Below are 23,461 nucleotides of genomic sequence, written 5' to 3'. Positions count from 1 at the left end.
TTTGCAAAAGAGGTTTCATTAAAAAACAGCTTCAAACACTATCTGTGGAAATCAAATGTGACCTCCGTACCGGTGCTGTCACCACTACTACGCACACGCACCCAAGCACACACCACAGGTAATCATGCATGCAGGCACACATTCACCTTGTCACAAAGACTTTATGTTTGAGAACATAAAAGGTGCATTAACGATGTGCATCTGTTAGTTGGCTGCCGTTATAAGGATTTAATGACTCACAATTCATTAGCTCGTTAATGAGGGTGATCGTTATACACAAACACACACCATGGGAAGTAAATTATTCACGTATTTTCCCCGGTAGGATGTAGCACAAGGAACATGTTATTCCAACCAGTTCCTTTCTCCTCCATCAGACGGCTGACCAGGACCTACCTACCCTAGGAGACACAGGGAGAGCGTGCACACTCCACACAGAAATGCCCTTTCGCCAACCCCACCTATATAGGGTAAACAAACCACGCCACCGTGCCCCCCAAATGTGTTTTCTTGAGGAGGTGGATAGAGGAGTTGGTCACAGTTGAGGCCAGTGAAACAAAAAGAACATGCAGTATACAGTACATCACATGCACATGTGTGCTGTGCACGTGCAACATGCCCTAGCAGGTACTGAAATGAGTGCATTGTTCTGGCTATAAGCATTGTCTTGAGGGGAATCTGAATCCTGAATGACCCCCCCCCCCCCCCCTCTCTCTCACACACACACACACACACACACACACACACACACACACACACACACACTCGGGCGACCCCTGTCACGAGAGAAGGAAAGAGAGAACGAGAGAGATATGGCAGAGAGGACATAGAAGACAGGGAGAGGTGGACGACAGATACATTAAGGAGTTCAAGTGTGTTGGCTGACGTCTGGTATAGACTGAGGCTATAGAGTGGCGGTTCTGTCAGGCTTGGCACATCGCTGCCTCTCATTAGCTCTGGGGTCCCCCATAGCTTGCCCTGCAGCATCCGTCCATTCAGCTCTCCTGTTAAACCAACCAACCCAGCTCAGCAACTCTGGTACAGGCATCTGTCAGCCCACACAGACCCCAGCCAGGCTATAGAGTACACACAGACCCACACAGACCCCTGCCAGGTCCACACAGACCCCTGCCAGGCTATAGAGTACAGTATGTATACCAAGTCATTTGGTACATACTCTCTCCTCCTTTCCACTCATCTCCTCTCCCCATCTCCTCCTCACTGGCAGGGGTCTGTGTGGGCTACACACTGGCAGTGCACAACCAGACATGGATAAGTTATTATACTTTATACGTAGGGGTTCTCAAACTGTTTTGGGCCTCTTGGATGGGAGGTACCGGTATAAGTACCTGCCCTCCCATCCTCTTGGATGGGAGGTATAAGTACCTACCCTCCCATCCTCGCCAAACTGATAACACAACAGTATACTTACAAGTACCACATGTGTACATTTAGATGAATCAACAAATAAAATATAAAAAAGAAACATCCAGATCCATTTCATAAACAGAAACCACTACTGCAATATGAATGTGCCAATAGTCATTTTTATTGAAATTGCTTTTGTGTGCAAAACCTGACTTGATTGGATAAACAGGTCTGGATAGCAACCCAGACATCCATCACCTCCAGTGTCTGGGCTCTCACACACTCATTAAGTACAGTGAGTCAAGTATATTGCTTTTTAGTAATAACATTCAGTGACTCACCTGTACATATTGTTGGGTGTATTAACATACAGGTCCATCTCAATGAATTAGAATATTCTGTAAAAGTTATTTTTCCCCCTAATATAATTCAAAAAGTGAAACTTTCCTATATTCTCAATTCATTGTGCATAAAGTGAAGTATTTAAAACTTTTTTTGTTTTAGAATATTTTACGAGACCACTAAAAAAAAGTTTTTTTGTCGACCAACTGAAAAGTATATTAATGTATTGTGGACACCACTGAACAACACCAAGCAGGAGTCATGGAAAGGGTTGCCTACGCGGGCATTTATTAACTCAAATTGTCACACACACAGTCAGTCAACTTAGGTGGTTATCAAATGTTCAACTTAAATCCTTCCGTTCACAGGGGAAAACTGTCACTGCCACTGGTGTGGTTTCTCTCCCTATCAGGGACAGTTTTAAAGCTCTACACGGGTTCCAGTAGTAGAGTGGTAAATCACAAATTGTCTTATTTCTTCTGCGGGTATTTCCAATCCAGGGTTGCCTGTGAGTGAGAACAACTATTAGTTTCTTCATTTCAACACATGGTAATTTAAGAGGGTGTGTGTGTGTGTGTAACCTACCGCCAGTACGCCGCGCCAGTGCTCCCTCCGGGAGTCAGTGAAGAATGACAGCGTCAAGCGTCAGCGTCAAACATTTAGTCGCCGCAGGCTCGGAGCGCGGCCGTTGCGTAATCAGTCTGATTGATCAGGGAGATTGGCAGGTATCTGTGCTCAACGATGACGCCGAGGGCGGGGCGTGGTCTTCGGGCCTGCGCTCCGTCTCTGACGCTCCACTGACTCCCGTTGGGGCGGCGCTCTGTGGGGTTCATGTCAGGCCAGTTGGCTGGTCAGTTAAGCACAGTAATACCATGGTCAGTACACCTATTATTAGTAGTCATATACAGGATGTCCCAGAAGACACTCGTAATGACAAATCAGAATTTGCTGCCAAAACAGCAAGGTTGAGTTGAGGTCAGGTTAGACTGACTGAGCCCAGACACAACCTGCACTCATGCTGTGCGTGCGTGCGTGCGTGCGTGCGTGCGTGCGTGAAAATCTGTAATCAGAGATTGTGAAGTGCAGATGCAAAAGGACAACAGTAGAATTAACAAGGGAGGTCAAAATAGTCAGGAATGTGAGAAAGATGAGGGTGTTCCGACAGATGGGTGAGAGAGAGAGAGAGAGAGAGAGAGAGAGAGATCTACAAGGAGCTTGTAGATCTGCTATTTTTCAATAGCTAAAGTATAACATAATGCTTAGTTAAAACACCAAAACGGGTTCCCGTCCAGAATGGGTTAACCCTCACATCTATTCTCTCACATGATGCACACACGCACACTATGCTCTCTCAAACACCCATTTACGACAATGCAGTAATTTATTTATATTCAAATCAAATCAAACTTTATTTGTATAGCACATTTCTAACGACCGAGGTCGAACCAAAGTGCTTCACAATACATCACAGAGCATAAGAACATACATCGAGAGTAATACAAGAATAAAAGAAAAGAAAAGCATTATGTAAAAATATGTCAGAACAGAACAATATATCAAAAACAAAAGGCAGTTCCATAGGTGCATGGGAACATAGTGCATAGGTAGGCTATAAAGGCCACGGTAAACTTAATTTAATTAGGAAACGCAATTGAAAAGAAATGAGTCTTTAGCAAGGATTTAAAAGTCGCCAAAGACCGAGCTGAGCGAACATGAAATGGCAGGGCATTCCAGAGAGTGGGTCCGGCCACAGCAAAAGCGCGGTCTCCTTTGGTCCTGAAGTGTGTATCAGGCACAGTCACGAGAGACTGGTTAGCCGATCTCAGGGCTCTTGTTGGGACATATGGGGTGATCAATTCCACCAAATATGGAGGGGACAGGTCATTTTGGGCTTTAAAAACAAACGTTAAAATCTTAAAGTCAATCCTAAAACGGACAGGGAGCCAGTGGAGGGAGGCGAGGACTGGGGAGATATGATCACGCCTATTTGTGCCAGTGAGGAGGCGAGCGGCGGCGTTCTGTACGAGCTGTAGACGTCTGATTGCTGACAGGTCGATGCCTGCATAAAGAGCATTGCAATAATCGAGTCTTGATGATATGAACGCGTGAATGACTCTCTCCAGGTCAGTACGGGGCAGATAGGTCTTTACCCTAGCCAGAAGCCTTAGTTGAAAGAAACTGGCCTTGACCACAGAACTAATGTGTTTATCGAATTTTAGATTACTGTCAAACGTGACACCAAGACTCTTAACTGAGGACCGGATATTGGCACTGAGGGGACCGAGAGGGGTGATGGGAGAGCTTGGGTCGTGATTGAAAATGATATTAATGCAAGGTTAGGTAGAAGACCAATAAATAAAGGAGTACAAGTGTGTGTTGGCTGACGTCTGGTATAGACTGAGGCTATAGAGTGGCGGTTCTGTCAGGCTTGGCACATCGCTGCCTCTCATTAGCTCTGGGGTCCCCCATAGCTTGCCCTGCAGCATCCGTCCAGTCAGCTCTCCTGTTAAACCAACCAACCCCGCTCAGCAGCTCTGGTTCAGGCATCTGTCAGCCCACACAGACCCCTGCCAGGTCCACACAGACCCCTGCCAGGCTATAGAGTACAGTATGTATACCAAGTCATTTGGTACATACTCTCTCCTCCTTTCCACTCGTCTCCTCTCCCCATCACCTCCTCTCCTTGAGTGACGTGACTTGGTAAGACTGTAATGTGCTCAATTCAAAGAATGTGTGGAGCTACACCGACCGTGAATGTTGAACTGATTGTTTGGGGCAGGGGCATTGTGACATTGCCTTGGTTGATTTTGTGCCGGTATCAGCTTAGAATGGTAAATCTAAACTTGTCTTCTCAAAAGAAGTTCACAAAGTCAAATAAAATAAAATAAAATCAAACTTTATTTATAAGGCACATTTAAAAACGACTGTCATCGACCAAAGTGCTGTACAGGTCAAAAATAGGCAACGCAATACAATCAATACAATGTGATACAATCAATACAATCAATACAATCAATACAATGTGATACAATCAATACAATCAATACAATGTGATCAATACAATCAGTGAAATCAAGTATAACAGAAGAATAGGACAGGGGTGGTGAGGTTAAAAATATAAAATTAAGCATGGCTAAAAGCCACGTCAAAGAAATGGGTCTTGAGCAAAGACTTAAAAACCTCAACGGACTGGGCAGATCTAATATGGAGAGGAAGGCCATTCCACAGCATAGAGGCAGCCACAGGAAACGCACGGTCGCCCCTGGTTTTGAGTTGGGGTTAACTTGTGGAGTCAGTGAGCTGACCTCAGGGCTCTAGCCGGTTTATGTTGGATCAATGAGTTTGGCTAGGTAGCGGGGGGCCAGCCCATGAAGTGATTTAAAAGCAGTTATCATATAAATTTGACAGGGAGCCAATGGAGTGAGGTCAGGACAGGGGACATCAGTCAACCTAGAATGTGTCACGGTTGTGATGTGTTGTGAGCTTGTAGAAAAATAGTTAAGTGAAGGGGTGTCACCGTTTTGTCACCGTTTTATTAATATTGAACAAATGAAAGGTACATGGAACCACCTACATTGGAACCATTGGTTATTATTATTATTTTTATTATTATTATTATTATTATTATTATTATTATTATTATTATTATTATTTTCTTCCAGTTGCTGAAAAGGAACTGTTTTGGTCTTACATAGTAGTAGTAACGTCCATCCTTTCTTCCCCTCTTCTTTCTCATCCACTTTGACGATGGAGAGGGCCACTATATTTCCACGCTCACTCCCTAGGGCCATATATTACTATCGTAGCAAAATAGCCGATCTACAAGCTCAAGCTATTTTTGCTATATTCGAGTTGAATTTTTGCTATTTTTGAATTGGAATCCTGAAAATTAACATTTTTATGTAATTTCAAATGCCTTTAATTATACTTGTGTTGAAGCAATTTAGACTGAAGTAATTAAAGCGGGTCATGTTTTGCATGTTGTGGAATTGTAAACAGCTGAAACCAATACTATATCATATCGGTATTCTGACATTAACCTGAGGGCCACATTAAGTGAAGGTGGGGCCGCATGTGGGCCGCCGGGCCGCCAGTTGCCCACCCCTGCTCTATTCCCTCCATTTCTTTCTTCTATTCCCTCCTCTGCACCTCCTCACATCTCTGTGATGAGTACAATGTCTGCTGTAAGAGTGAGCATGTCCTGATGGATAAAGACAGCTGTATCCACTTGTTTTATTCTGCTTGTTCTGCTCTCGGAAGCCTAAACGAGGAAGCTACGCAACTGCTAAATGAAAAAGAAAAAAATAAATGTAAATGTGAGAAGACACGGCAATCAATGGGAATGAATATGAGGCTTAATGTGAGATGACGGCGGATGCGCCTCTCCTCCTCGGGCCTTGGATGTGTTGAAGTGTGTTTATAGAGAATAGATTACCCAGGCAGGCACTGGGACTGAGGTGGTTTTATGTAGAATAGATTACCCAGGCAGGCACTGGGACCGAGGTTGTTTTATTGTATTTATTTTTGTCTGTGGTTGATCCTATTATAGATCATCCACAGACCTATAGCAGTGTAGTCGGTCTGACCTGCCCTGTCATGTCACATTCAGGGGTCATCAATATGTCCAAAAAGACTTGGGGCTCCAGTTTTGTCTCATCTTTCTAAAGCCACTATTTGGGGTTTTAGGAGTGGGGAAAGGGTGTTCCCCCACTAAAGTTGGTATTTTGGTTACCTGTCTAAATCCCTTAAACACCTCCGTTACCCGTTATATTATGCATAGGTGTGGTTTGGGCGTTGCAATAATTAAACCACATTGAACCAATCACCAGTCTTGGCTTTAAGAGATCACTTTAAGAGATCCCTTACCTGTCGCCCGTTAGTGCTATGTTGCTTCATAGCCGCTGCCGCTGCCGCTGTCTTTTCATTGAGTCATAACTCGCTCAAATCTTGCTCATTTTTAAAACTTCAAAGCGAAAAGGAAAGTTCGGTCAATAAACCCCATCATGAACTGAAAGAGCAAATGGAAATGGAATCGCGCACAAATAACTTATTTGACTATACAATTATATAAACACAATGGACACAAGGAAGTGGCAGGCACTCGACTTCTGCTGATTATAGGAAAATTACAAAGAGATAGGAGACTAAGGAGAGATGAGGCAGCCTGTCTGTGCCTGCAGGCATCTCCAAATTGATGTGCGTGCCTACCGAACTCATTTGGCACGGTTTACGGGTGCTTTTAAACTCCGCTATCGACTTCCCAAATGTATGTGACCAAAATAGCAAATTAGGGGAAAGCGTGCCAACTACTACTAGTGGTTATTAGGGATGTCCCGATACACTTTTCTCGTTTCCGATCCGATACCGATACCTCAATTTCTGTGTTAGCCGATACCGATACCGAATACCGATACCAGTGTTGTGATCTCATGTTGTGTTTATAGAGCACCGAAGTCCTGACGTCACTGTCAGTAGAGGGTGTCAGTCCCCAGGTTCGTGTATCGCCTCATATAAGAACTGTGTTTGAAAAATAAACCGATCACCCCGGCCTTTTCACTCATATGGATATGAAGCATCGACTGAAGGTGGAACTGTACAAATATACCCAAAGAGTAACAAAATAAGCGTTAGAAACGATTCAAACAACCCAGAGACTACATTTCCAGGTAGGCAGGGTGGCTGCACCTGCCCGTCGCACAACAGAAATCGAATGTTAATTACGTTTATTTTTATTTTTATTTTATTGATATTTAATGTTTCGTGGTTAGTACGAGTCGAGTCACCACCAGTTGAGCTTATGTCAACGAGGAATCTCAGGAACGCAATGTGTTGACAGCTGGGCATGACGTATATTAGCAGCGACATTGCCTTCATATGTAGTTTCAAGGCTTTTGCAGCCACATTAATTCCATTTTCTCCAGAAACTGGCTGTATATGAATGGACATCATTAACGATGCACAGCCACTCCCCTGACAGAAAGGCTGGGGTGGTCGGTTTATTTTTCAAACACAGTTCTTATATGAAGCGACCTAAAATCGCCCTATGGAGATTTCACTGCAAATAAAAAAATACATGAACCTGTGTATAGGCGCCCTCTACTGAAAGTGACGTCAGACTTCGGTGCTCTATAGCTATCTAGCTATATATCTCGTGTTGTGTTTATAGCAGACTTCTCACGCAAATGTGCACTTGCAATTTGGGCAACTCCAAAGCAAACTCCACATGTCCCAACATTTTATTTACCTGCCATAGTGTCAACCCCCTTACCCCTAGCTGTGTTGGATCGGTGGTTAGACTGGCATATTCACCGATACCGATATGACCCGATATGACAAATAAGGGCCGATCCGATACTTTTCCCGATACCGATACAGACAGTATCGGGACATCTCTAGTGGTTATCAAATGTTTTATTTGCAAGGACTTAACTCTGAGTGTCCAAATGGAACCAAATGGACCCATAGAGTGTACAAATCTGAACACTCTCAGAGTTACAGGCCTGTTATGGTCATCAGGGCTATAGCTCTTTATGTGTTTCTGGTAATATTCTTGTCCACTCAACGGAAGTTTGACAAAAATGACCACCATATGCCAGCGTGGCGCCCTGGTCACGTTCACACCTTGACAACGTTGTTTCTGTCGTCTCTCCCAGAGTGGAATAGAAGAACAAAAACCCACCTCAACACCTCAGGGTTAGGAGGAGAGAAGGTCACACAGACACGACCAGATGTGGCCGTGAGGAGATGAGATGAGACTATACACACATCTGCTCTCCCCCAACCCCGTGGGGAGGGAGGGGGAATGAAGCTTTGTTGTGTCTGCCACCGCTTGTTATAACACCTGCTGCCTAGCAGAGGCAGTGACTCTGTCTGTCACATTGAAAAACATGGACTAGTGTTTGGATTATGTAGCCCGGTCAAGTGCATATGCAACACTGTGCAGATTGCTTTCTGTTGACTCTTATCTGACCTTGCCAGTTGTTTCTGATAAAAAACCTTCGTCTTGACTTAAACCCAGCTGAGCTTTTCCGCTGTCCGCCTACAATTTGAGATCACAAAATAGCTATAATTTTCCCTGCTTGTCATCACTCCACTCCCGATGATATTATCACCGCCTTTCTCTTTGTACTCTGATGACGAGAATCAAAGTGTTCCTCATTGTCTTTACTAGTATTCCTCACCTCTCTGTTCTTGCTCTCTGTGTGTCCACAGGTGTTACGTGGATGACAAAGTGTCCAAGGTGGCCTGGCTCAATCGATCCAACATCATCTTCACTGGTCAGGACAAGTGGTCCCTGGACCCCCGAGTAGACCTGGTGACTAAAGGACAGCTGGAGTACAGTCTACGCATACAGAAGGTACTGCAGTAAATGTACTTATACACTAGGGGTGTGCTGAAATATCGATATGGCGATATATATCGATACGTCCTCCCGCGATAAATAATCGATATTGTTTTTTTTTTTCTTTTTTGAAATTTTTTAATGTTTAGAAAAGGAGGAAATGAACAGCTAAAATAAAGCAAATCCCCCTCAGATTCCACAGCAACCAGAAGTACTGAATTACTGGATGGTGATTTGTCCAAAGTCTCCAAACAGCTTTGTGGGAATACAAAATGCTGCATTTTTTCAGTTCCAAGTATTTTGTAGTTGCAGATATCGTGATATATCGTTGATGAAATTTCATACAATATATCGATATATCGCAAATATCGCAATATATCGAATATCGTGATATTATCGTTATCGAGGGCCTAATATCGCGATATATATCGTATCGTGAGGAACCCATATCGTCCCACCCCTATTATACACCAGAGCAGGGGATTTTTGTCCAAATTAAATTTTTGACATACAGAATGAGTGGACAATAATATCACCAGAAACACATTAACCCATTCTGGGCGGGAACCCCTTTTGGTGTTTCAAGCATTCTGTTATACTTTAGCTATTGAAAAATAGCAGATCTACAAGCTCATAGCGCGCCACCGAGTGGCGCGCTATGAGCTTGTAGGTCTGCTATTTTTTTTAAATCGTAAAAATGCGGCACAAATCTTTGAATAGATACGTTTTTTTTATTTCGACGTCAGGCCTAAATGGGTTAAGAGCTAGCCCTGAATGACCATAACAGGTCTGTAACTCTGAGTTAAGTGTCATGTATATTCTGGATAAAACCTGTAGACTAGTCATTCAGTAATTGGGACTTCTGATGAAAATAATAACATTATAATGGTTTGTAAAAAGACAAATTTGTCACGGACACATTTCTCCTTGTACAGACACATTAACCCATTTTGACCTGAGATCAGATTCTAAAAATGTCTTCTACATGCTGACAGTTTTCTGAAAAAGCTATGTTTCTATGTCAGTCGTTCTTCGATTTTTCAAAAATAGCAGACCTACAAGCTCGTAGCGCGCCACTCGGTGGCACGCTATGAGCTTGTAGATCTGCTGTTTTTCAATAGCTAAAGCATAACATAATGCTAACACCAAAAGGGGTTCCCGCCCAAAATGGGTTAATGACCCCTGCTCCCGAGTAATTGTACTTAGTTACCCCAGACAGAGTAAATTTACAGCAGACCTGGTGAGTAAAGGACAGCTGGAATTTAGTCTACGCATACAGTTACAGTACCTAAAAAATAAAAAAGACATCGCATGGATGCACCTGGGACGTATCCTCAGTGATGTATCCCGAGGTCATCGGGGTTTCGGGTCTCCCAACCCCTCACTCAGGTGACCCAGCCGGGGTGATCAAGTCCCGACTTACGTCCCAGTACGTCAATATGATCTTAGAAAGATCAGTGCCCCCGTGTCCCCTAGGGTAGGTATACCCTCACAAAAACATGCAATAATCCTGGTCTCTAAACAAACTGCCTCCCCCTGGCCAGCCGGGGCGCCTGATGGAGGGGAAAGGAACTGGTTGGAATAACGTGTTCCTTCCACGCGCTACGTCCAACCAGGGAAACTCCCCCCTGTCAGGTGTAAAGGAGCAACTTTGACACTCAGGCATGAAGGAAGCATGAGTTCAAGTCCGTTGCTCTCCCCATGTCCCCCATATATGGGGACTAGGTTGGCGGAGGGTGTGTAGAGCCCAGGATCACATTAGATAATTGGCACAGGGGTGAAAAAATGGGTTACAAAAATCGAGGGATAAAAAAAAAGAAAGAAAGAAAGATGTAGATTCAGGGTTAGTGTCTTCATTGTGTGATGTGATGTTTTTGTAGCCTTTCGTAGCACTGCTGTTTCAGACATAATTTGCATTCTACATCAGGGGTTCTCAACCCGTGGGTTGCAACTGAATGGCTGAGAAATGGAAATTAAGATTGACATAGTACACATAGTACATGTATAAACTTTCCTTAATGATTAGATCTGGTTTCAGTATTCCTTTATGATATATTTTCTCTATATTAAGGTTATTTTTGCAGTCAGTTTGTATTGGGGGTGGGGGAGGGGGGCAGGGCGGGGGTCGCGAGACATGGCCAAAGCATTTCCGGGGGTCCCCAGAGACATGGCCAAAGCATTTCCGGGGGTCCCCAGAGACGTGGCCAAAGCATTTCCGGGGGTCCCCAGCCAAAAATGTTGAGAACCCCTGATCTATATGGCTAGTTCATCACCTGAGAAGAGAAAATCAATCATGTTGAGTGTCATAAATATGCGATGATAATAATGGCTATCATTATTATTATAATAGAAAAAATCTCTATAGTCAGTAGTCATGCGAATTATAGCCTGGCCCAGCCTGTGTGGTTTCTAGAGGGACGGGTGGACGACTGGACCAGCCGGTGTGGTTTCTGGTCTAGAGGGACGGGTGGACGACTGGACCAGCCTGTGTGGTTTCTGGTCTAGAGGGGCGGGTGGACGACTGGACCAGCCTGTGTGGTTTCTGGTCTAGAGGGGCGGGTGGACGACTGGACCAGCCTGTGTGGTTTCTGGTCTAGAGGGGCGGGTGGACGACTGGACCAGCCTGTGTGGTTTCTGGTCTAGAGGGGCGGGTGGACGACTGGACCAGCCTGTGTGGTTTCTGGTCTAGAGGGACGGGTGGACGACTGGACCAGCCTGTGTGGTTTCTGGTCTAGAGGGGCGGGTGGACGACTGGACCAGCCTGTGTGGTTTCTGGTCTAGAGGGACGGGTGGACGACTGGACCAGCCTGTGTGGTTTCTGGTCTAGAGGGACGGGTGGACGACTGGACCAGCCTGTGTGGTTTCTGGTCTAGAGGGACGGGTGGACGACTGGACCAGCCTGTGTGGTTTCTGGTCTAGAGGGGCGGGTGGACGACTGGACCAGCCGGTGTGGTTTCTGGTCTAGAGGGGCGGGTGGACGACTGGACCAGCCGGTGTGGTTTCTGGTCTAGAGGGACAGGTGTCGGTCAGAAACAGGCGGTGGATTGGATCCCATTGGTTCACAACAGTGGACTCGCTACTCGAGCCACAACTATAAAAACAGGGATGCTAAAGACTTGAATGTCTTCTGAGCAGCTAAAGGATGATACCACAACATAATGTAAACGGAAATGACAAAAGGTGTACTGATCTCGTCTCTTCTCTTCTCTTCTCTTCTCTTCTCTTCTCTTCTCTTCTCTTCTCTTCTCTTCTCTTCTCTTCTCTTCTCTTCTCTTCTCTTCTCTTCTCTTCTCTTCTCTTCTCTTCTCTTCATAGGTGAATGTATATGATGAAGGCTCCTACACATGTACCATACAGACCAAACAGCATCCTAAGACCTCACAGGTCTATCTCATTGTACAAGGTAATGTCCATCACACTGATTCTCAACCTTTTTCTCTTTAAGGACCCCTAGTTTGATATGCATTAGGCCACAGACCCCCAGTTTTTCACGATTGTTCACACACGTTTTTCACAACCTAACGGCATTCTCAAAACTGCACACACACAAAACTGAAAACCTCACACACAAAACTCTAAACCCTGACTCTCCTTTTCCATGATGACTGAAATGAAATGAAATGAAATGAAATGATTACTATATTTACCCAGGGTATCTGGGCTAAGCTCAAGAACTTGTTTCCAGCCAGGCCCTGCTCATAGAACACATTTCATCGTAGTGGTTCAATGCCTTGTTCAAGGGCACTTCAGCGGTGGTAATTGTAACGTGTCGGACCGCTGAGTCGAACTGGCGACCTTCCGCTATCCGTTCGGCCACCGCTGCCATCAAATCTCTTAACTGTTCCCAAAATGGAACTTGTGTTTTAATTTGGTACACACAGTACGGTACACATAGTACGGTACACACAGCCATATTTTCAAATGACACACACATACCATTCATTGAGTACACACAAATAAGCATTTGCTGCACAATACCAAGCATTTACAGCACAATGAAGTGAAACTTTGAAAACACAACCATAGAAATGGAACACACATGAATGACAATGACTGGAGAATGAGGCATTTCTCCTTTTGTAAAATGGCTCCGTGTAGGCCTACTTTTTCATTGTCAAACATAAAACAGCACACAAATATGCAGCTGAAAAAAACTTTTTTGTACTATAAACCAGCCTGCTCAAAGCCGGCTCTGTGGGTTCCGTTCATATAGGCCTATACCTTCTACCTCCAAGCTGAAAAGAACTCCTCAATAGGATTCAGGAAAGGAGAATAAGGTGGAAGGAATAGAACTGAACAATGTTCTAATGTTGCCAGCAACTGTGAAGCGGCTGAGATTGGGTTGGACCCTCTGGCTCATGGTCAAACCAAGATTGAGCACATGGTCAACCACAGTTGCCCGATTCTCATTAGATGTGACCGTTCTCCTTCTTCTTTCTCCTCTTCCTCTTCCTCTCCCTCCTCCTCCTCCTTGTCCTCCTCTCCCTCCTCCTCCTCCTCCTCTCTGTCCACCTACTCCTCTACCTCCTCCTCGTCCTCTCACTCTTACCCCTCTCCTTCTCTGGTTGTCGATCTCTTCAAGGTTCTCCACACAAAACTGAGTCACTTTTATGCTGCAGTCCTGATTGCAAATTGCTCACCAGACCTGAATGTTTAGAGATTTGACTATTTGTGTAGGTTGATGCTTTGAGATTGTATGTGAAGTGTGTGCAACAACTGAACATTGTGTGTAGTGTTAATAATGTGTAATTGACATTAGAGTGTAAAGAAGGAACGTCAGAGTCTAATGCAGATAAGGGAGTGTGATGTAGTGCACATTGTGTCAAGGGATTAGGTACATGACGTGAAGGTTGTGCAAATTGTGCCAAGTTTTAGATTTTTGTGTGTTAACAATTGTGAAAAACTGTAACAATGAGGGGTACAAATGGAACCAAATGGACTTTATATTAGACTAATTATTAAACAAATGTAATCGTGGCCTGTAAGATGTGTGCAAAAAGACAGCGGGGGAAGTAGTTCGTGATGCTGCTGATGTTCTAACATTCATAAATGGTGTGGTATAAAACAAGATTGTGTTTTCTTAATCGTATAGCCCTTAAGCTTCACATGACACTGCAGTGTCATACACATAATAGCTGAAATAGAACTAGAGAGAATAAACCAACGTTTCCAGTACCAAAATAACAGAAGATAATGTAGGCTACCTAGGTTTGGAGCCAGAAAAGGCCCTGGCCGAAGCCCAGACCATTAAACCTGGGATTCCCATCTTTAATTAATGTAATGTTGTGGGAGCTGGGGGTGTGTGTCCTGGGAGCTGGGGGAGCTGGGGGTGTGTGCTGGGCCGTGACCAGCGCCCTGAAACCTTTTTACACAGACAGGATAAAATACCCAGGAGAACAACACAGAGACACTGCCACTGTGCCACACCGTCACTGTCCCAACACAGAGACACTGCCACTGTGCCACACCATCACTGTCCCAACACAGAGACACTGCCACTGTGCCACACCGTCACTGTGCCACACCGTCACTGTGCCACACCGTCACTGTGCCACACTGCCACTGTGCCACACCATCACTGTGCCACACCGTCACTGTCCCTACACAGAGACACTGCCACTGTGCCACACCGTCACTGTCCCTACACAGAGACACTGCCACTGTGCCACACCGTCACTGTCCCAACACAGAGACACTGCCACTGTGCCACACCGTCACTGTCCCTACACAGAGACACTGCCACTGTGCCACACCGTCACTGTCCCAACACAGAGACACTGCCACTGTGCCACACCATCACTGTCCCAACACAGAGACACTGCCACTGTGCCACACCGTCACTGTCCCAACACAGAGACACTGCCACTGTGCCACACCGTCACTGTCCCAACACAGAGACACTGCCACTGTGCCACACCGTCACTGTGCCACACCGTCACTGTCCCTACACAGAGACACTGCCACTGTGCCACACCGTCACTGTCCCTACACAGAGACACTGCCACTGTGCCACACCGTCACTGTCCCTACACAGAGACACTGCCACTGTGCCACACCGTCACTGTCCCTACACAGAGACACTGCCACTGTGCCACACCGTCACTGTCCCAACACAGAGACACTGCCACTGTGCCACACCGTCACTGTCCCAACACAGAGACACTGCCACTGTGCCACACCGTCACTGTCCCAACACAGAGACACTGCCACTGTGCCACACCGTCACTGTCCCAACACAGAGACACTGCCACTGTGCCACACCGTCACTGTCCCAACACAGAGACACTGCCACTGTGCCACACCGTCACTGTGCCACACCGTCACTGTGCCCCACCGTCACTGTGCCACACCGTCACTGTCCCAACACAGAGACACTGCCACTGTGCCACACCGTCACTGTGCCACACCATCACTGTCCCAACACAGACACTGCCACTGTGCCACACCGACACTGTGCCACACCATCACTGTCCCAACACAGAGACACTGTCACTGTGCCACACCGTCACTGTGCCACACCGTCACTGTCCCTACACAGAGACACTGTCACTGTGCCACACCGTCACTGTGCCACACCGTCACTGTGCCACACCATCACTGTCCCAACACAGAGACACTGTCACTGTGCCACACCGTCACTGTGCCACACCGTCACTGTCCCTACACAGAGACACTGCCACTGTGCCACACCATCACTGTCCCTACACAGACACTGCCACTGCGCCACACCGTCACTGTGCCACACGTCACTGTCCCTACACAGAGACACTGCCACTGTGCCACACCGTCACTGTCCCAACACATAGACACTGCCACTGCGCCACACCGTCACTGTGCCACACGTCACTGTCCCTACACAGAGACACTGCCACTGTGCCACACCGTCACTGTCCCTACACAGAGACACTGCCACTGTGCCACACCGTCACTGTCCCTACAAAGGCAGAGTGTAGTTAAAGGTACTGAAAATGTTATTTTATGTTAAAAAAGTTAAAGCTCTATCTTGTTATAGTAATCATTGCTATATAGCTCTATCTTGTTATAGTAATCATTGCTATAGCTCTATCTTGTTATAGTAATCATTGCTATAGCTCTATCTTGTTATAGTAATCATTGCTATAGCTCTATCTTGTTATAGTAATCATTGTTATAGCTCTATCTTGTTCAAGTAATCATTGCTATGGCTCTATCTTGTTATAGTAATCATTGCTATAGCTCTATCTTGTTATAGTAATCATTGCTATAGCTCTATCTTGTTCTAGTAATCATTGCTATAGCTCTATCTTGTTCTAGTAATCATTGCTATAGCTCTATCTTGTTCTAGTAATCATTGCTATAGCTCTATCTTGTTATAGTAATCATTGCTATAGCTCTATCTTGTTATAGTAATCATTGCTATAGCTTTATCTTGTTATAGTAATCATTGCTATAGCTCTATCTTGTTATAGTAATCATTGCTATAGCTCTATCTTGTTCTAGTAATCATTGCTATAGCTCTATCTTGTTATAGTAATCATTGCTATAGCTCTATCTTGTTATAGTAATCATTGCTATGGCTCTATCTTGTTATAGTAATCATTGCTATAGCTCTATCTTGTTATAGTAATCATTGCTATGGCTCTATCTTGTTATAGTAATCATTGCTATGGCTCTATCTTGTTATAGTAATCATTGCTATAGCTCTATCTTGTTATAGTAATCATTGCTATAGCTCTATCTTGTTATAGTAATCATTGCTATAGCTCTATCTTGTTATAGTAATCATTGCTATAGCTCTATCTTGTTATAGTAATCATTGCTATAGCTCTATCTTGTTATAGTAATCATTGCTATGGCTCTATCTTGTTATAGTAATCATTGCTATAGCTCTATCTTGTTATAGTAATCATTGCTATAGCTCTATCTTGTTATAGTAATCATTGCTATAGCTCTATCTTGTTATAGTAATCATTGCTATAGCTCTATTTGTTATAGTAATCATTGCTATAGCTCTATCTTGTTATAGTAATCATTGCTATAGCTCTATCTTGTTATAGTAATCATTGCTATAGCTCTATCTTGTTATAGTAATCATTGCTATAGCTCTATCTTGTTATAGTAATCATTGCTATAGCTCTATCTTGTTATAGTAATCATTGCTATAGCTCTATCTTGTTATAGTAATCATTGCTATAGCTCTATCTTGTTATAGTAATCATTGCTATAGCTCTATCTTGTTATAGTAATCATCGCTATAGCTCTATCTTGTTCTAGTAATCATTGCTATAGCTCTATCTTGTTCTAGTAATCATTGCTATAGCTCTATCTTGTTCTAGTAATCATTGCTATAGCTCTATCTTGTTCTAGTAATCATTGCTATAGAGCACCGAAGTCCTGACGTCACTGCCCTCTACTACCAGTAGAGGGCAGTGAGCGCCATGGTTCATGTATGTTTTTATAAGCATTGTACTCTCCATAGGGGGATTTTAGATCGCCTCATATGTTTGAAAAATAAACCGATCACCCGGGCCTTTTCACTCATATGGATATGAAGCATCGACTGAAGGTGGAAATGTACAAATATACCCAAAGAGTAACAAAATAAGCGTTAGAAACGAGCCAAACAACCCAGAGACTACATTTCCGGGTAGGCTGCTTCTGCCCGCAGCCCGTCGCACAACAGAAACTGAACGTTAATTACGTTTATTTTTATTTTTATTTTATTGATATATAATGTATCGTGGTTAGTACGAGTCGAGTCACCACCAGCTGAGCTTATGTCAACGAGGAATCTCAGGAACGCAATATGTTGACAGCTGGGCGTGACGTATATGCTCAGCGACATTGCATTCATATGTAGTTTCAAGGCTTTTGCGGTCACATTAATTCCATTTTCTCTAGAAACTGGCTGTATCAAATATGAAAGGACATCATTAACGACGCACAGCCACTCCCCTGACAGAAACGCCGAGGTGGTCGGTTTATTTTTCAAACACAGTTCTTATATGAAGCGACCTAAAATCGCCGTTTGGGGATCTCAATGCAAAAAACAAATACATGAACCTGGAGATTGACACCCTCTACTGAAAGTGACGTCAGACTTCGGAGCTCTATAGCTCTATCTTGTTATAGTAATCATTGCTATAGCTCTATCTTGTTATAGTAATCATTGCTATAGCTCTATCTTGTTATAGTAATCATTGCTATAGCTCTATCTTGTTATAGTAATCATTGCTATAGCTCTATCTTGTTATAGTAATCATTGCTGATGGTTCAGGAACAGCTCTCTGTCACTCTAGCTTTTTAGTAAAACAGACATTTTCATCCAATCAGGAGGGAGAATCCCACAATGATAATTCATCAGCTTGTGTTTTTTGTGTCAATATGATTAACGTCAATTATTTATTTGCTGATTGTAATGTTTGTTTAGGACACTAATGACGACATAAGGCATCATGTGGCCGATGTAAATAGCGGGCGCCCCTCACTTCACACATGGCGCTACCACTGCAATGCAATGCATGGCTTTCTGAAATTACGTCCTATTCATGTTAGTTTTAGAGCTTAATTATACATTTCCCGTCCCAGCTCATGTCTATGGACTTTAATGTCTGTTTAGGGTAAATTATGATGTAATTTGTGCCATAAGTCTGGATTGTAATGTTTGTTTAGGGTAGATTATGGTAAAACAGTAATTTTCCATGGCCCCCAAAATCTGGGACGCTTCACACGAGTGTGATTGTTTCTTAAAGAAAAGCTTTACAAAGCTGGTGTTGGAAGGGCTTGGTAACTGTATTATAATGAAACAAAGACTGAAATAACTAAGCCATGCAAATATCATTTATACGTGAGCTGGAGCGAAACTGTCGAAAAGAATGGGACAAGCGTTCAAAAGAAATCGCACGCGCTCGCACGCGCACACACACACACACGCGCACGCACGCACGCACGCGCACGCACGCACGCGCACGCACGCACGCAATCGAGTGTCCTAATAGGCTCGCCAGACATCAAAGTCACGGTTAAATCACACGGTCGACCACCACAAGAGCCCCATGCAGCCTGGGGGCCACGCACACTTCAATGGCTTTTCCATGTTCAATCTAAATTGAATGAATGTTGGCCTTTACTTATTATAAGCTGTCATGTGTGGTGAGCCTTGGTGGGACATGAGAGTCCACTGCTTTAACATCCACTGCAACATTTACTTTGTCTCATCCTGTTGTTTTTCCAATTGTGGTCCCTGTTACTTTAATAGAAAATCACCAGCTTTGTTACAGTTTTTCACGATTGTTAACACACAAGAATCGACCCTGTCATGGCTTTATGCGTCACTCAAGCGTTTCTTCCAACCTGCTGGGACATGAACATTGCCTGCCAGGCTGGTTTACAGTTAAAAACAATAAAACATTTTGTTGGCTGCATATTTGTGTGCTGTTTTATGTTTGACTATATGAAAAAGTAGGCCTACACGGAGTCATTTTATGAAAGGAGAAATGGCTCATTCTCCAGATGTGTGTTCCATTTATGATGCGAAGCCTGCAGAGCTAGTTCAGGCAGGCAACTCGTGAGCGCGCCTTACCTGGTCAGGTGACTAGTCTCATGCACTCTTTACCTGGTCAGGTGACTAGTCTCATGCACTCTTTACCTGGTCAGGTGACTAGTCTCATGCACTCTTTACCTGGTCAGGTGACTAGTCTCATGCACTCTACCTGATCAGGTGACTAGTCTCATGCACTCTTTACCTGGTCAGGTGACTAGTCTCATGCACTCTTTACCTGGTCAGGTGACTAGTCTCATGCACTCTTTACCTGATCAGGTGACTAGTCTCATGCACTCTTTACCTGGTCAGGTGACTAGTCTCATGCACTCTTTACCTGATCAGGTGACTAGTCTCATGCACTCTTTACCTGGTCAGGTGACTAGTCTCATGCACTCTTTACCTGGTCAGGTGACTAGTCTCATGCACTCTTTACCTGATCAGGTGACTAGTCTCATGCACTCTTTACCTGGTCAGGTGACTAGTCTCATGCACTCTTTACCTGATCAGGTGACTAGTCTCATGCACTCTTTACCTGATCAGGTGACTAGTCTCATGCACTCTTTACCGGATCAGAGCGGCTATTTTTTTTTTTTTTGGAACACGTTATTCCGACCAGTTCCTTTCCCCTCCATCAGGCGCCCCGGCTGGCCAGGGGGAGGTCGTTTTAGAGACCAGGATTACTGCATGTTTTTGTGAGGGTACCTACCCGATCCCCCTTTCTGAAACCAGCTCCTCGCCACTCGCTCTACACACTTGCCCTCGATATGCGCGTTCACGTGAGGCTGCGCCATATTAAGTGTAGTCCGAAACCAAGCAGCCTTGAGTGGAAGTGGCTTATAAAGCCCCCAAGAGCGAGTCTGTGCCGATCTAGACTCGATTGCCTTGTGCAGCCCTGTTCTCTGTCCGCATGGAAACCGCAACCTACAAATGTAAGTACCACCACAAATAAATGATAAATAAACTCCTCCTAAACAATCTTCATCTGATGCAGAATAGACAACACTCCAACTGATGTTCACAAGAGCTCTTTATTTACCCCACCGTGAAAAAAACTATAAATTAAAGTTATGAAACCACACAAACAAAACAACTTTTAACACAATGATTTATAAACACCATGGATGTATATGACATGTCATTTTTGACAGTCACGCTGTATTTCCTTTTTCCATATTAATGAAATCCACATGTCACAAACATACACGATACAATGCAATATAACTGTACAAACGAAATAACAGGTAACACAATTGCGTGAGGGTAACCATGGCAACGGATGGTGTCTGTTTCCTGTTTCTGCACAAGGAGGGCGAGTGTATTTCCAAACAGTTTTTTATACCCAGCACCCTAATCAAGGGAACTTGATTCAGCTGGAGGGGCACTTCCTGACGAGGGAACCTCCCGAGAGCACTTCAAGTCAAGGGACTGGTTTCAGAAAGGGCCTAGGAGACACGGGGAGAACATACAAACATGCAAACTCCACACAGAAAGGCCCTTTCGCCAACCCCACCAGAGCGGCTATTTACAGTAATGAAAGCAGTACACTGTCGGGTCGACGACAGGGGGCATGTTTGAGACCCAGGACACTGTCATACCCATTTCAAGAGGAAGGCAGGGTAACGATTAGCTCTGGTCCATAGAGTTATAAGGACGTCTCCTTAACTAAAAGGTTTAGTTCCGATTTTTGGACTTAAAGCTGTAGGAAATACTTGCCATTAATATAGTGGTATAATTGATTTCCGTGGTGGGAGCTCTGGTCTTACTGTCATTTGGTGGAAGTCTCATTAAACTCATTAAGAATAAATTAATACAAAAAACTAGCTTAATTTGTATCGTTGACCTGTTTGACTCTCTGTCACATGGAACTATTTTTATGTCCAGTATCACTACACCAGCAGCAGCAAAAAAAAAAATATAGCTTTATGTGACAGAGGGGTCAAAGTTGAACGAAAGTCACTCTATATGGTAGAAATAGGCCAACATTACAAATGGCACTATTTTTGTGGATTCATTTATTTTTAATGAGTGGCCCCATTTACCAAAACCAGACTAGAACTCCCACCACGGGACTCAATTAATACTTTTCGACCATTATATTAATGGCAAGTATTTCCTACAGCTTTAAGTCCAACAATCTGCACTAACCCTTTTTTATGCCCTCACAACTTCAAGTCTACGCTGAGCAGAAGCTAAAGGAAGAGGTTTCACCCTCACAGCATGGAGTTCAGCAGAGGGCTATAGGCTACAATGAAGCTAAAGGAAGAGGTTTCACCCTCACAGCATGGAGTTCAGCAGAGGGCTATAGGCTACAATGAAGCTAAAGGAAGAGGTTTCACCCTCACAGCATGGAGTTCAGCAGAGGGCTATAGGCTACAATGATAACAGCAGAGATATGGGACTTATGGGGAGATAAGACAGACAGCATGGAGTGCAACAGAAAGCAACAGAATCAATGTTTGGCTATAACTGTCACATTAGCATGTGACAAATGAGAGCTCAGGGAGTTTGGGGGGGAACAGTCTAATGATCAAGCACTACATAATATCGAACACAATGGATTGTGGGGCAATTTGCGGGTCACAGAATCCACAGCGAGAACATCAATTCACATATGACCTTTTGAATGGTTATTAATGGATAATATAGTTCCTAATGGTTATCTTTAGTTCATAACCAGATGAAAGGACAGGCTGTTAATATTAGTATCATATCTTTAGTTAATCTCCAGATGAAAAGACGGTTTGCCTTACACCGGAGGGGAGTCATTTGGGTCAGAATGTCCCCCCACTATTGGGAGATGACTGGTCTATTTATTTATTTATGTTTCCCGACCCAGGCGCTGGTAACACCGTTCCCATTTTGTTGCGCATTCGCCGTTGTATTGGCTATGTGGCGGTTGCCTCTTGCTGCAACGACCATTCTGCAGTTAGTTGCTCTCTCAAGGTGCCAGAACTTGCCGGAACTTTTGCGGTTATGTGCGGTACCTTTGTGTGTGTGTGTGTGTGTGTGTGTGTGTGTGTGTGTGTGTGTGTGTGTGTGTGTGTGTGTGTGTGTGTGTGTGTGTGTGTGTGTGTGTGTGTGTGTGTGTGTGTGTGTGTGTGTGTGTGTGTGTGTGTGTGTGTGTGTGTGTGTGTGTGTGTGTGGGGGGACACAGCCAGGCCCCTAATAAAGCCTATATACTGTACCTAATTAATCTCTGGGGAAATACACTGGCTGTATAATAATAAAAAAATAGAATAATAAAGGTCCTCTTTTTGACACTAAAGAAAATATGGTTGGCTCATTATCTGGCTCGTGTTTGTAGAAACTAATGCAGCTCAATCAGACCCTGAGAGGACGAATTGTGAAGCCGTTGCTCTTGGTTTTATTACCCAGATGCATTTAGTTTAGTTTATTTTGGTCATTTAAAAACCAAAAAGCAGTAGGCTGAAGGATTGTGCCTATAAGGCATAGCAGTGGGCGTGGTTTTGTGGTTCCACTGAAATATCAGCCATTCATTTTTACCATAGAGATTTACAACAATATTTATATCATTTTTTTAAAGCCTATATAGTATCAAGCCATCCAGGATCCTGGTGACGCACGACCATAAAACATTTGATTATGTGAAAAAACATAATTGAATATTTAATTATATGATGTATTAAAACATTTCACAGAATCAAAGGTTTTATGGTCATGATTCACCAGGATCCAGGATGGCTTGATTCTAGGCTTAAAATAATTGATATAAATATTTTTTGTAGGCCTAAATCTCTATGGGAAAAATGAATGGCCGATGTTTCCACTGGAACCAGAAAACCATGCTTACTGCTTGCCCTATTGTGCTTCAGATCTTATACAATCTTATAATCTATCTTAATTCTTACAATCTAACTTCCTGAAAT

At 44.0% G+C, this 23,461-nt stretch overlaps 2 protein-coding genes across 2 annotated transcripts in view; both read left to right on the top strand.

Annotated features, from left to right (window-relative positions):
- The window catches only part of LOC306920344 (actin, alpha skeletal muscle A), a 210,110-nt gene that overhangs the window by 9,443 nt on the left and 177,206 nt on the right, over positions 1 to 23,461 (top strand). The gene's annotated exons all lie outside the window — the stretch shown is intronic.
- The window catches only part of LOC306920347 (limbic system-associated membrane protein-like), a 197,945-nt gene that overhangs the window by 117,392 nt on the left and 57,092 nt on the right, over positions 1 to 23,461 (top strand). Inside the window, exons 2-3 of the mRNA XM_079497067.1 lie at positions 8,923 to 9,067; positions 12,368 to 12,455. Of these exons, the coding sequence (XP_079353193.1) occupies positions 8,923 to 9,067; positions 12,368 to 12,455 (233 nt within the window). The remainder of the gene's footprint in view (positions 1 to 8,922; positions 9,068 to 12,367; positions 12,456 to 23,461) is intronic.

Source organism: Electrona antarctica, assembly GCF_951216825.1.
Source record: "Electrona antarctica genome assembly, chromosome: 3".
In the NCBI taxonomy this organism is placed as follows: Eukaryota; Metazoa; Chordata; class Actinopteri; order Myctophiformes; family Myctophidae; genus Electrona; species Electrona antarctica.
Note: the sequence above shows the minus strand (reverse complement) of the source record. Positions and strands in the feature narration are given on the sequence as shown.